General features: G+C 35.3%; 2 protein-coding genes and 1 long non-coding RNA gene across 3 annotated transcripts; 1 reads left to right on the top strand and 2 right to left on the bottom strand.

Annotated features, from left to right (window-relative positions):
* Positions 1-1,104: 1,104 nt before the first annotated feature.
* Positions 1,105-5,401, top strand: LOC117127971. The gene is made up of 2 exons (XR_004451012.1): positions 1,105-3,062; positions 4,959-5,401. It is a non-coding gene; the product is annotated as an uncharacterized LOC117127971 (long non-coding RNA).
* Positions 5,402-6,390: 989 nt separating this feature from the next.
* LOC103831827 (ammonium transporter 1 member 3-like) lies at positions 6,391-10,156 on the bottom strand. The gene is made up of 2 exons (XM_009107764.3): positions 6,536-10,156; positions 6,391-6,504 (listed from the first exon to the last, which is right to left on the bottom strand). The coding sequence occupies exon 1, from the start codon at positions 8,098-8,100 to the stop codon at positions 6,625-6,627; it is 1,476 nt and encodes a 491-aa protein (XP_009106012.2). The 5' UTR covers positions 8,101-10,156; the 3' UTR covers positions 6,391-6,504; positions 6,536-6,624.
* Positions 10,157-12,345: 2,189 nt separating this feature from the next.
* On the bottom strand, positions 12,346-12,855 carry LOC103833201 (60S ribosomal protein L2, mitochondrial). Its single transcript, XM_033276135.1, has one exon. The coding sequence runs from the start codon at positions 12,853-12,855 to the stop codon at positions 12,346-12,348; it is 510 nt and encodes a 169-aa protein (XP_033132026.1).
* Between the last annotated feature and the right edge of the window lie 1,641 nt (positions 12,856-14,496).

Genomic DNA, 14,496 nt, shown 5'->3' with positions numbered 1-14,496 from the left:
CAAGCTGAGTAGTGCTATCAACAAACAGTGTAAGCCGCTACTGAAGGATTTGTATGTATGAGATTAATTTGCTTCTAAGAAAAACTGAATAAAGAAACAACCAGAGTGTGGTAAGTAAAACTTCAATTTTGAATGCAGATGTGGCTGGTAATTATATTGAAGGTGTCTCCTATAAATTTATGGGGCTCACAAGTTACAACAACGCTTGAAGACTCTCTCATCTGTCTGGCCAGATTTGAACGTTTCCTTTTGATAGTAAGTTTGGTAATTAAATGACTGTTTGCTATTTAAACGACCATTTTCTCAGTAAAGAAAATGACTGGAGTCAATATAATTTTTGAATTACTTATTTACTTATCTTGATTTTTTTTTACTAACTAAATTTTATCGAACTACATTAAAATTACAAGATTAAAGTCACATCAAAGTAGAAGACACGAATTATTATAAAAATGTATGCATTTTCTATAACACACAAAATGTAGAACATATGCTTGAAAATAATATAAAGGCCATGTTCGTTTTATCACCCAAGGTGATCCATTTGGGTGAAGATGCAAATTGATGTTCGTTTTATGCATTATAATGTTACATTCAGATGGATCACCCAGCTGAATTTTTAAAAACTCATCTTAAATTCTCATCCAAATGAAGGTGAGTCTTGATGGTGCATCTGGATGCAGATGCATCTAGTTCAGTCCAAAATAATAAATGACAAAAATGACATTTTAAAATCAAAATATTATTTTCAAACCGTAAATTCTATTTTTTTGCATATACATTTTTTCGCTATAACCAAAAAATGCATTTTCTCGCAAAAACTGAAAAAACACACTTTCCTGCCAAAACCGTAAGATGCGTTTTTCCGCAAAAAAAAAAACATAAAACACACATTTTCATAAAAAACACATTTTTTGGCTAAACCAGTAAAACCGCACTTTTCGACCAAAACCGAAAAAACACATTTTTCCGTCAAAACAAAAAAAAACGCATTTTCCCTCCAAAACCCAAAAAACACATATTCCCGCCAAAACTGAAAAACACAATTTTACCGCCAATACCGGAAAAACACAATTTTCCCGCCAAAACCGGAAAACAAATTCTCGCCAAAAACGAAAAACACGATTTTCCCGCCAAAACCGGAAAAATGCATTTTCCCGCCAAAATCGAAAAAACACATTTTTCAGCTAAAACCAGAAAAACGCATTTTCCCGCGAAAACCGGAAAAACGCATTTTCCCATTAAAACCAGAAAAACGCATTTTCCCGTTAAAACCGGAAAAACCAGAAGCCAAAACCCGAAAAACGCATATGCCTGTCAAAACTGGAAACGTATTTTCCTACTAGAACCAGAAAATGCATTTTCCCGCCAAAACCGGAAAACGCATTTTCCCGTCAAAACCGGAAAAATGTATTTTTCCGCGAAAACCGTGAAAAAAAACTTTTCCCGTCAAAATCGAGAAAAAAAAACTTTTCCCGCCAAAATTGTGAAAAAAACCTTTCCGTCAAAAACACTTTTCTCACCAAAACTTCAAAACACACTTTTTCCGTCCAAACCGCAAAAACGTATTTTTCCGGCAAACCCATAAAACGTATTTTTTCGCCAAAACTATAAAAATACACTTTTTCGCGAAAAAACACATATTTTCTCAAAAACCGCAAAAATATTTTCGGCCAAAACCGTAAAAATGCTATATTTCCGCCGAAATGTAAAAAATTATATTTTAGTCATTTTATTAACAAGTCCACCTGGATGCAAATGGAAGTTAAAATATGAAAAACAAACGAACATAGTTGCATTCAGATGATGCATGGACGAAATGAAGAAACAAACAACATCCAGATGGAGCATCTGGGTAAAATATCTAGATGGACCATCTGGATTCATCTTCCAGATATACAAACGAACAGGGCCAAATAAATAAGATTTCACAACGTATTATTCACTAACAAACAAAAAATCGTAATAGTTTTTAGATTATATTTTGCTTCTATTCGATTCTTATGCTTATTTTTTTATTTTTAGGTTGTTTCGTCATAGTACTAGTTAAACATATTACGTCTAGTACTAGCTCCGAAAATACAGTGTAATATGTTGGAAAATCTGTTCCTTGAGATTCTGATGTATGGTGGACTATTAAACTCATCTCATGTCACATCTAATCCACCCTTTCATTACGCAAGAGCTACAGGTTCATTTTTTTCTTAATGAATATGTCGTTTTGTGGTTGTCTATAATATTACATTAAGAATAGGGAAATTAGGTTGTCATTTTTTTCTTAATGAATATGTCGTTTTGTGGTTGTCTATAAAAATTTTTTTAGCAAAAAAAAAAAAAATAGGGAAATTAGGTGATATAACCAAACAAAAACTCATAATTCATTATATAACCAAAATCACACCCTCTCTCCTTTTCTCTCTTCCTATCTCTCTCTAACATTTTTCTACAAAACTAATTTTACCTTTTTTTTTGGTTATATCACAAATAAGCCCTTAAAAATATCTATCTTTTTCTATGCAGTTTTGATTCTCGAAACTAGTGAACATACTTTGTGTGTCTTATGATCATAATGGACACCAAAACTTTTTACAATTGTTGAAGGATTTTTTTACAAAGGTTCTGTTCTCTCTTGTTTCTCATCTTAAACATGATAAACTTGTTCGACTCTCTTGCTTCATGAATGATTAATTTAATGCTTTTGTGTAGACATTTGTTCTTTTTCGTTGGTCTGATTCTTAGAACATATTGTTTTTTTTTTTTTTGAGTTTCAAGAGCATTCTTCTTCAACACATGATCTCATTGCCTGACCAATCTGTTGCAAAGGCGGTTACTGAGAAGCTCTACAATACCTTTCTCACACTCTCAAATGCACAAATACGGCACATGCTTGAAGATCATACAAGAGTTGACTCCTGGCTTCAGCTACCTCATCCTTCATCCCTTTACTATTTTTTTCCTTCAAGCCATTATCAAAAGGCAGTGGAAGAGTGGCTTGCAACTGCATCCTCAGATCCCTAGAGTCACAAATACCAGACACAATTAACTGATGCTTAGTTATGTTGGTAAGGAAGTCATCACTACTTGACCTCACATACGGTTCTTAATTATTTTCTTCATCTCATCATACAAATAAACATTACATAATTGGAGTTTTAGACATAGAGACAATTTTGAATACATACTTACATACTAAAGTTTGTCACTCAGAGTCTTTTTCATAATTGGTGGAATGAAAAATATCTGTAAAACATACATAATTGTTTTTTTTTAAATCACTTATTCTCGTTTATAAACGTTGGGATGCAAAAAGTCTGTCTCACACTTTTTTCTTGTTGAGATGACTATAAATTTTAGATCTGGGCATTCGGGTCCTTGGGTCGGGTTCGGGTCGGATCGTTGCGGGTCCGGATCTTCGGGTCTAAGAGTTTAGGATCCGATAGGGTAATTTAAAATTCTCGGTTCGGGGTCGGTTCGGCTCTTCTCGGATCCGGGTAGGGTTGGGTCTTAGATAATTAGATCCAATAGGGTAATTAGTGTTTGTCGATTCGAATTTGGTTCTGTTACAAATCGGGTTCGGTTGGGATCATGTCGGGTTCAACTCAAAAAATACCTAAAACACACAGAAAATATCTGAAAATATTTAAATACTCAAAAATATGAAATCTTTTTTATCTAAAATCTGATACAAAGACATGAAAAATATACAAAATTTTATTTGATTATCCCAATTATATTTTTGAAAATCAAAATTTTTATCCGAAATCCAAAACTATACCCAAAAACTAAAATTTGAAACATAAAAAAAATATCTATAATACCAAAAAAAAACTGAAACATCCATATATACCTAATATATACTAGAAGTTTCGGGTTTTCGGATACCCCACTCGGGTCTCGGGTCGGGTCGGGTCCAAGACCCGCTGGTCCTTCACAACAAGACCCAATAGGATAAAAAGATCGGATCAGTTTCGGATCGGATCAGGATTTTTCGGGCCGGTTTTGGGTCGGATCTTTGGGTCCGGGTAAAATGCCCAGGCCTAATAAATTTTGAAACTATTTGGGAAGTTTCAAAATTATTCAACTACTCATACCCCAAATTAAGTAGTCAATGACGTAATGCTTAAATAAACAATGTGTGACTGGTGACCAAGGGAATGAAGAGGAACACTATGTTCCTTAATATTCCTTAAACATTTTACCATTCATAAGGAATAAGTTTTCCTTTTCATTCCTCTTTATTCCTTTATTTGTAGAGAATTATAGATCAAATCAATTCCTCATCAATTTTGATAAGGAACCATCATTCTTTATCATTCCTAAAAATTTATTCCTATTCATTCCTTTCCTATCAGTTCCTATTGTTCCTATGATGGTTACCAGTCACACCAATATAGTAACATAACCACAATAGGAAAGCACTATTGTTTCGAATGCTAAGAAAACAAAATTGAATTTAAAATGGACTATTGCCTTTATAAACAGGGAAAATAATCAAATATACACAAAGTAGCAGATCTTTGAAGAAATATAACTATACATCTCCCCAAATTTTGACGACATAACTTATATATGATTTCCAATTTGATCATGCCAAAATTGGATAGAAGTAGAGCTAGACGATGTGTTTTTGTTTTCATGACTTTTTGCAGCTCACACAAACCGACATAGTATCTTCTATTAAGAACTTATACTTAACAAATCCCAGTTATTTATGATCTATGAGTATATTTTAGTAAAGCCTGATATTTGCATTTGCTGCATTCCTCTGCTGGAGCGATTGTCTAGATGAATCCTGAAGTTATGTGTTGGCATTCCGTTAATCAAATTGCTTGATGTTTTCTTATTAGACTCAAAATTTTAGTTTTTTCTCGGTATGAATCTGGATGAGTATATGTATGCCATGCTCTTTCATCCGCTGGAGCTATTTAGTAACTTAATTTACCATTGTTTCCTTACAGGCGGAACTTGTATCTGTTGACATCAGTTTGGAAGACAAGGTAATAAGGTTTGGATGTTTGTCTTACCATTGCGTTACTTCCTTGCAAAGATCTAATTTTTTAACATCATTTTCTCTTTTTTATTTTTCACTATTTTTATTATCTTAAAAGTTCATATACTCGTAAAGACTCTACCGTTGGAGCTGCTCTAAGTATTGTTATCGCCCTAAATTGTATATAATCTATGCTCTGGCGCTAAAGTTTTTGCTTTATGAGCTTTAACCTAGCGACAACGAGGGCCGGGATGAATGGTGAATACAATTTTATGGGGGTATTTCATGTTTATGTAGAGAGAAACTCTTTCCATTTAGTTGATACAAAAAAAGAAGAGAACTGAAAAAGTCATTTTTTGTTTCTACACGGAATAAAATCATCCATGCTGCCTAGGCCTGGGACGAATCGGATATCCAGGCAATTTTAAGATATCCGGATCCGGATCTTTATCCGGCGAATCCATAATTTTACTATCTTTATCCGGAGTTTGCGGATATCCGGGTGTTGGATATCCTTCTAAAAATTATAATATCCGGCGGATATCCGAATCCGGATTTGGTTCCTTAAAATAAAAAAAAAATAATATTAATATATATAAAATATTAACAATAATTTAAAAATAAAAATATATATAATGTTTTTAGTTATTTCTATGTATAATATTACAAAATTTACATAAAATTTATATATACTATTATAAAATGAAAATATATTAAATAAAATTAATTTTTATATATAGATATTACTATTTTTGAAATAGTTATTAATAAAATTTACGGATTCGGATATCCGGACTAAAAAATCAAGATATCCGGATCCGGATTCGGCTTTCACGGATCTAACATTTTACTATCTGGATCCGGATTCGGCCTCTCTGGATATCCGGATTTTTGGATCGGATCCAGATCAGATCTCGGATCAAATCTGGATCTCGGATAAAAGTCTCAGGCCTAATGCTGCCTATTTATATATTTGATCAAATAGTCCAACTCTGCGATAGAAGTACATTATATATATATATATATATATATATATATATATATATATATATATATATATATATTTGTTATTTTGCCAGTTTCTATTTGGAAGAAAGCTCGTAAATTGATTGGTGTGTCTTGTTTTCATATATCTAATATAAAAAATTCATTTCTGTCTCGAGAGAACTTGCCACTTAAGAATCCTTCCAAGGAGTGATGAGAGAATCAGGTTTGGGGATGGATCTATTAAGCAGTCTTACAAACCACTGAAGGCAAGGGATCGTGAAGTTTTGATCGCCGCCTCATCGCACTCGAGAAACACGATTCTATCTAAATCAACCGAACTTTATAATTTATGTATGGTACATATATAAAGTTCCACAAACGCTTTAATATGACCGTGTAAGAGAACATGCAAGTATGTAATCAACTGAAAACGATTTTCAAATATCATAAACTATATATGACATGTAATTTTTGTCAACTGTCTCACCTTGAAACACACATAACACAGAGATAGATCACACAATATCAAAACAAAGTTTGCATTTGAAACCATATAAAAATAACCCCATAAATACTAAAAAGATATAAATTATTAGAAAGCTTGAAAATTAAAGCGAGAATGAGTAGCCGAGCGAGGGTAAAGGAGATCAAGGTTCAACTCTTTGGAGCTGAGTGGCCCTGTGAGACTCGTCATCATTATCATAGTACATATAAGCAAAACCACCGTGACGTGTCATATCCATTCCGGCCATCTCATCCTTCTCCGAGATCCTAAGCAGGTCAAGCTTCTTGAGGATGAAGAAGAGTGTTCCCATGGTAGCACTAACCCATCCTGCAATCACAAGTATTTGAACAAACTGTGCTCCCAACAGCTTCCCTCCTCCGCCCATAAACAGTCCGTATGGCCTTCCAGGTGCCGCGCCGTAAACCTCGTTCACATACTTCTCCTTTGCAAAAAGTCCCACGAATATAAGCCCCCACGCGCCGCATCCTCCGTGTAGTTGCGCCGCCTCGAGGGGATCATCGTATTGCACCATCTCTGCGAGCTTGTTGCATCCGATGAGGACGAGGGCAGCCACAAAACCACAGACAATCGCAGCCCACGGCTCCACCACAGAGCAACCCCCGGTTATCGCCGCGAACCCACCAAGCAAGCCATTGCATACGTCAGTTACATTCCAATGACCAGAGAGGAGACGTTTTCCGAATAGTGTGGTTAGAGCCGCGGTGGATCCAGCAAGCGTGGTCGTAACCGCCGTCCTGCCTATTCCGCTCCATTGGCCGTAGCTCGAACCAGACTCGTACGGAACGAGGATCTTTGCGAAGGAACCAGGGTTGAAACCATACCAACCGAACCAAAGGAGGAATGTCCCTAAGACAACAAGGGAAGCAGAATGGCCACGTAGAGCTATAGCACGACCACTTTTCTCGAACCGGCCACGTCTAGGACCTTCGATAAGAGCACCCATTAGTCCCGCTATGCCACCAACCATGTGAACAACACCGGAGCCAGCAAAATCTATGGCTCCGGTGCCAAACAAACGGTCTTCTGGTGAACGGAACGGACTGGCCCATCCGTCTGGTGACCAGAACCAATGAGAGACAACCGGATAAACAAATCCGGTTAAAAAAGAAGAGTATATCAAGTAAGCCACAAACTGAGTCCTCTCAGCGATGGACCCACTGGTGATTCCAGCTGCTGCTATTGCGAATGCCCATTGGTAGAGAAAGAAAGAGTAGTCGGAGGTGAGAGTTGGAAAGTCTTTAAGAGCAAAGTTGTGTCTTCCGATGAATCCTTCGGACGATCCGCCAAAGGCAAAGGCGTAACCAAAAAGATAGTAAAAGAGTCCTCCGGCTGCAGCGTCAAGGACATTGGTGAGCATGATGTTCATCGTATTCTTGGCTCTAACGGAGCCAGCACAGAGCATCGCGAAGCCTAGCTGCATGGAGAATACGAGGTAAGCTGAGAAGAGAAGGTAGGTGTTGTCTATGGCAAAGGCTGCATCGGTGAATCTGTTGTTAACAGTGCCTAGTTGGCCGCAGATGTATTCCGCTGCTGCGGTGGCGTTGGGACCGAGCAGGGAGGAGAGGTCGGCGGCAGAGCAAGTTAGAGCTGCTGACATGTTGACAGAGTTTAGAAAGAGAGAGACGTGCGAAGAAAGGCCGTCTCCTGTGTTTCTATTAAAAGGAGGAAGATGGGTTTATGGTTGACTTTTTATTCCGGCTTCACCAATTAAATTAGGAAGACATATTATTTAAGCAATTATCGCTTTATAATTAGATTACGGATAACATCAGCCTTTTTTTTTTTTTAAACAACTTGCAATCTAAGATCCTTATCATATACGGTTTAGTGATTAGCATGTTGTTCTGAATATAGAAAAACAAGGGAGTTTATAAATTAAAATACTAATGTATGTGGTGAATATAAACTTAATAAATCGATAGTAATATATAAAATCACAAGGCTGTGTTTCTAGCTGTAACCAAGCGTCTTCGTTCAGAAAAAAAAATGTAAATAAAAATCAAGGGTCTTCTTATAAATAAAAAAAGGATTTGACTCTGATCATACACCATAACTTTAATACATAAAATGAATGGAGGATGGTTAATGAGATAAATATGCTCCATTCAAAAGTGTAATGTACGTTAGAAATATTGACCATAATACACGTTAGAAAGATTTTCCCAAGAGCAAACAAAAGTGTCTAAAAGGACAACACATTCATTCTTGGTGTGTACTCTCTAATAGGGGAAACTTTCAAAACATCCTAGTATTTTTTAGCAAAACAACTTGTTTTTATCTTTTTGCCATGGTTTCTTTTGTTTTAGGTACAAAAGTGTAACCTTCATTCATTTTAAATGAAATTTAACATTCTTAGCAAAACAACAACTTGTGTCCATTAGAAACTAGCAAACCAAAAAAAAATCGAGTAGATTCATTATTTCTTGCTCTTTTGGAGTTTACTGAGATTTTGTAATGCTATAGCTAATGCCTAATGTCATTTTAAAATAACTGCAAGAATAGTTTGAATCAAGCACATTAGACCATACTCAATCACAAGATGATGGTGATGCACTTACAATGAATAAAGAGGACGTAAAGATGATTATGTAACCTTGGTAAATACTAATAACGAAGGCATTTCTGAAATAGCAAGAGCTTTAGAGCTTAACATTTGTATCCCAGATAGAACAAGGTAATTGATATATGAAATCTTTTTGTTTTGAAAGCTCCCGTGGTATGAGAATGAAGAAATTCTTTTCTACCGTACCAAATAAAAAATCTGGGAACATGGAGAAGACAAGAGTGGACAAAACATAGGAGGACAAAACATGAAAATGGAAATCACTCCTTCTATCACTATGACCCTACATTCATTAAGGTAGATGTAGAGATGGGAATTTGAGTCATAACTCGGGGACCAACTTTGTTTAAACCACTGTAGGCGGGCGCATGTCGACAGATGCGTAATATTTGAACTGTGGACGCGAGTGTGAGTTGAGTTTAATTTATGTGGGGCGAGTGGGTCTGGATGGAATTGGTACCCGCCAACCCGATATGATAAAATTGAGGGTTTTAGGATTGCGTATGGAAGAACATAACTTCCTCCTCTGCTGAGTGCTGACTAACATAAGATATTCCTCTAAAGACGATTCATATTCTTCAGCATATATGTTGTTCTCTCATGTATCAACTCCACTTTTGGTGGTTTCATGATCAACAACTCTCTTTTCGCCAATTCCATTTTTAACCATAACACCCGTGGAGACAATGTCTTCATGACCCTCACGATCTTGATGGATTGCGTCTTCAGAAAATTGATCCAAATGAAGCTGAGCCGAGTCAAGAGTAGTTGTGTCTCTCAGTGCAATGGAAGGCCTCTGATCAACGGAACGGCATGACTAAATATACAGATTCATCTGATGCTGACTTCGGTGCAGGAACAATTTATTTTTCTTTGGTCAAACATTTGCGGATCAAAGACATTTTTGGCGAAGAACAGATGAAGAACTTGAGTACATTGAAGAAATCACAGACAATACAGTAGTAGAATGGTTCGAAAATATTGAAAATTTGAGAAAGCAAGAGAGTTTGAGAGAGGTACCTTTTGATTTTTGATGAAGTGAAAAGATGATGAGCATATGGTTATCTATCTTATTAAAACTCAAGTACAAAATTGGAGTGTTTGGAGACTTGAATAGGACTTTTAAAAATTTGGAGTGTTTGGAAACATGGATTGCAGTCTTTAAAAAAAAATATTTTTGTTTGAAAACAAGAATAGTAGTATTAAGAAAAAAAGTAATGGGCTTATGTTTTTTTAAAAAATTGAAAGTTATCTAGGCCACTTTTAAAATATACCAAAATGGGTCAATCTAATTCCCTAAAAATTTTTTTCTAAACTAACCATAAAACAAAATTTAAACTTTATATACATATTTCAAATCAAAATAATAATTTAAATTTGATTTATATCAAAAATTGATTCAAAAATATACATATATTCAAAAATGGATTTTTACTAAACTATTTTTCAATAACCATTATAAAAAAATATTGTCAATATATATAAGAAAAATATAATACAAAGCCCAATTTGAAATACCAACTCAAATTATGGTTTTCATATTTCATATTAAGTTTTAAAAATATAATATATGTAATTATTTATATGATGGTATGTATAAAATACTATTAATTATATGATTACTTATATGATGGTACATATAAAATACGATTAATTATATGATGATAAAATACGATATATAATAATGACTAGGGATGGGCTTTTGGATACCCATACGGGTTTAGTTCTGATCGGTTTGTATTTTGGGTTTTCGGGGTCAAAGATTTCAGCCTTATTAGAATGTTTCTAAATTTTGGTTTGAGTTCGATTTGGATCTTTGCGGGTTTGGTTTGGGTTTGGATAACTAATTTAAATTATTTTTAAAGTCTTAAATCATTATATATTTTAAATTTCTCAAAATGTATAAATAAAATAATATATTACGTATAAATTTGAATAACATATGTCATAATACTTAAGTTTAACATATCAATTGGCTTGATTTAAAATTTTGGATACGAAATCAATAATTATTTTAAGTATTTTTGGTGATTTGAGTATACTTTAACTATTTCAGATATTTACTTTTGACTATCTATATATATTTTCAAGTATTTAAACCAATTTAAAAGTATCATTTTTGATGTTTTATATACGTTAAATCTAAAAATAATTAATATATATAAGTATATAAATCTATTTTTAGATAAATTCGGATACCCAAATACTTCGGTTCGGATCAGATTCGGTTCTCTAAATAACAAAATTTTGAATAATTAGAATATTTAATCAATTTATGTTTGGGTTTGGTACTATATCTTTGGATCGGTATCGGTTATGTTCCTCGGATTCATTTTTCCAAATCCTAATAATTACATGAAAAACAAATATCAACATATTTTTCAAAATATACACCCGCGCGCCTGCGCGGGTCAAAATCTAGTTTATATTATAGAGGAAGTGGCGCAAGTTTCAAAATGTCATCATAGGATCTAGAATTAGAGCATGATTATCCTATATACTCACTCTGGGTCCCTTAAACATTTTTAATTAGTAAAAGTAATTTAAGAGACTGTCATAAGAGACACCATTCTTTTTGGATTACAATGCAAGATTTTTATTTAGGGGTTTTAAAAAAAATTTATTAAACTCTTTTTTAAAGATAAAATTTATTTATTAAAAAACTTATCAAAAGATAACATTTAAACATAGATTTTTTTAAAAACATAAAAATAAAGATTAGTACAATAATCGAGAATAATTTGAAAAAACATCCGAGCTCAGTAGTTGTCTCCATCACGTCTAAATTTACGTCATATATGTTCAACCAAATCATCTTACAGTTGTTGATGCATTTGTCTATCACGAATTCTAGTTCGAACATCCGTTATATTGGCGATATTTGTCGGAATATCTGTAAAAAACGTGAGATCCACATGTGAACTTCCGGTGTCTTCTCCTTGTTGGAACTCTGAAACATCAAATTGAGTGTATCTATCTCGTTCGTCTTCTACTATCATATTATGGAGTATGATACATGCTCTCATAATATTCCTAATTTTGACCCCAAAAAAGTGCTGGATTTTTAACAATGGAAAAGCGAGCTTGCAAGGCTCCAAAAGCACGCTCGACATCTTTTCGGACAGCTTCTTGATGTTGAGCAAATAAAGCCGCTTTCAGCCCTTTGTGGGATTTGATACCCACATCTGATCGAAGTTTGATTTTATTAGTGCCCCCAGATAAAGGAGAGCTCTTTCTAGGTGGGTCGCTTCGCGCAAGACATTGCTTAGGACCAACGGGTCACACGACAGGTGCACGAACGACTTTGCACGCTCCATCCTTCGTCCTCAAACCCCGGAGATCTTTGAGTTGCTTCGCCCTTTCGCCTATCGGCTTGGTAGGCAAGCTACCTTGATATGTCTTCGGCTTCGATTTGTTATGCCCAACAGCTCCAACAAGCCCTAAAGTATCTTGCCGCCTAAAACTCTGCCAAGAAAGCTTTGCGTTACCTTTGATCCTATGTGCCCAGAGAATGCTATGCGTTCTCCACTTTTGGACCTCGCAAAGAGAGAACGTGCTTTTTCCTCTCACTTTCTGTTTCATTCGCGGAGCGAAGAAAGCGGTAGGAACCCCAGCTACTGCTATCCTTGGGAAACCAAAAGAGCTAGCGAAGGCGCGGGATGCAGTCTTTCTCTTGGCCTTTGGAGAGGAGAAGGCAGAGAAGAAGACGTCCTTCACTAAAGTTTTTGTGCTTCTTGCGCCCTTAAATACCGTCGGTGAGAAAGTAAGCCAAATGATACTCTCTTCCATTGACATAGTAAGTGACTTGCGGAGCATGAACTTTTATTATGTCATCAAAAACAGGTGAGCCATCAAGAACATTGATATCATTTAAGGTACCTGGAGGTCCAAAAAACGCATGCCATATCTATAGATCATATGAAGCAACTACCTCTAAAACGATTGTGGGTTTTGCCGAACCACGTGAATATTGACTTTTCCAAGCGGTGAGACAGTTCTTCCACTCCTAATGCATACAGTCGATGCTTCCTATCATCCCGGGAAATCCACGTTGCTCACCAATATCAAGTAGACGTTGAAGATCAGCCGGTGTCGGTCTTCTTAGGTACTCATCGCCGGATAAATATATTATTCCTTCCACACAATGTTCCACACATGACCGAGTTGTCATTTCACCGAGTCGGAGGTATTCGTCAACAGCATCAGCCGCAGTACCATAGGCCACAACACGAATGGCTGATGTACACTTCTGAAGTGGAGAGAGACTAAGCCTTCCGAGAGCATCTTTCTTTTGTCGAAAGAATTCAACTTCGTTGGAGAGTTGATCAACAATATGCATGAACAATGGCTTGTTCATTATAAATTGTCGGAATATATTTTTAAGATATGTTGGAGTTTCATTGAAATAATCATTCCATAAACGTACATCGGCTTCTTCATGATTTCTTTCGATATGAACTCGTTTTTTTCTTCTTTTCCTTTGTTCTTCTTGATCACCATAATAAATGGACAAATTCTCGAATGTTTGATCAAAATGTTCATCAAAATATTGATCAAACACTTCATCATCTACTCCCTCAAAAGTGTTGAAAGAAGAAGATGCCATATGTGTAATGAAAATGAGCAAAGTGCTTTTGTGATGAGTTTGTGAGAAGGAGAGAAGTTTGTGAATAAAATTTGGATTTAGTTGTGAATAAAATTTGGAGAGAATGATAGAAGAATGAGTTTGTGAGAAGGAACTTGTGTGATGAGTTTGTGAGAAGGAGAGAAGAATGAGAGAATGAGTTTGTGAGAGGAGAGAAGAATTAGAGAATAAATTTGTGAGAAGGATAGAAGAATGAGAGAATGACTTTCTGAATTAAATCTTTGCTAAATAAACACATATATAGAGATGCAACCATACATTTTGATACAAATGTTTTTCCGACTGACCACAACAATACAAAAACATGTGTTTTCCCTGCTGACCACAACAATACAACTGACCACAACAAAACAAAAACATGTTATTTCCCTCATGACCAATGCTCCACTCAATGACACAAACAGCTTTTTCGTGACCAGATGCTCCACTCAATTGTGTGACACAAACAGCATGTCCGTGACCACAAAAGACAACACGATGCTCCACTTGATCGCTAATTTTGACCTGCAAGTAAAAATAGAGAGTAAGTGATGAGCGTCAAGCACCACAGACAAAACAACAACATCAATCTACCAAACATCAATCCACAGAAATAAAAGCATTTTTACTTGGTGAAAAAACTGAAACCATTCATAAAATTTACTTGGTGAAGAACATACCTTTTGAATTACTTAGAGAACATAATAATATATTTCATTATCAAACAAGAACAAGAACAGAGAGTACAAATATAACAACCAACAACTTCATAGAGTTGAACCTAAACTAGACTTGAACTTGAACTA

Source organism: Brassica rapa, chromosome A01, assembly GCF_000309985.2.
Source record: "Brassica rapa cultivar Chiifu-401-42 chromosome A01, CAAS_Brap_v3.01, whole genome shotgun sequence".
NCBI lineage: Eukaryota > Viridiplantae > Streptophyta > Magnoliopsida > Brassicales > Brassicaceae > Brassica > Brassica rapa.
This window is presented reverse-complemented; position numbering and strand designations above follow the sequence as displayed.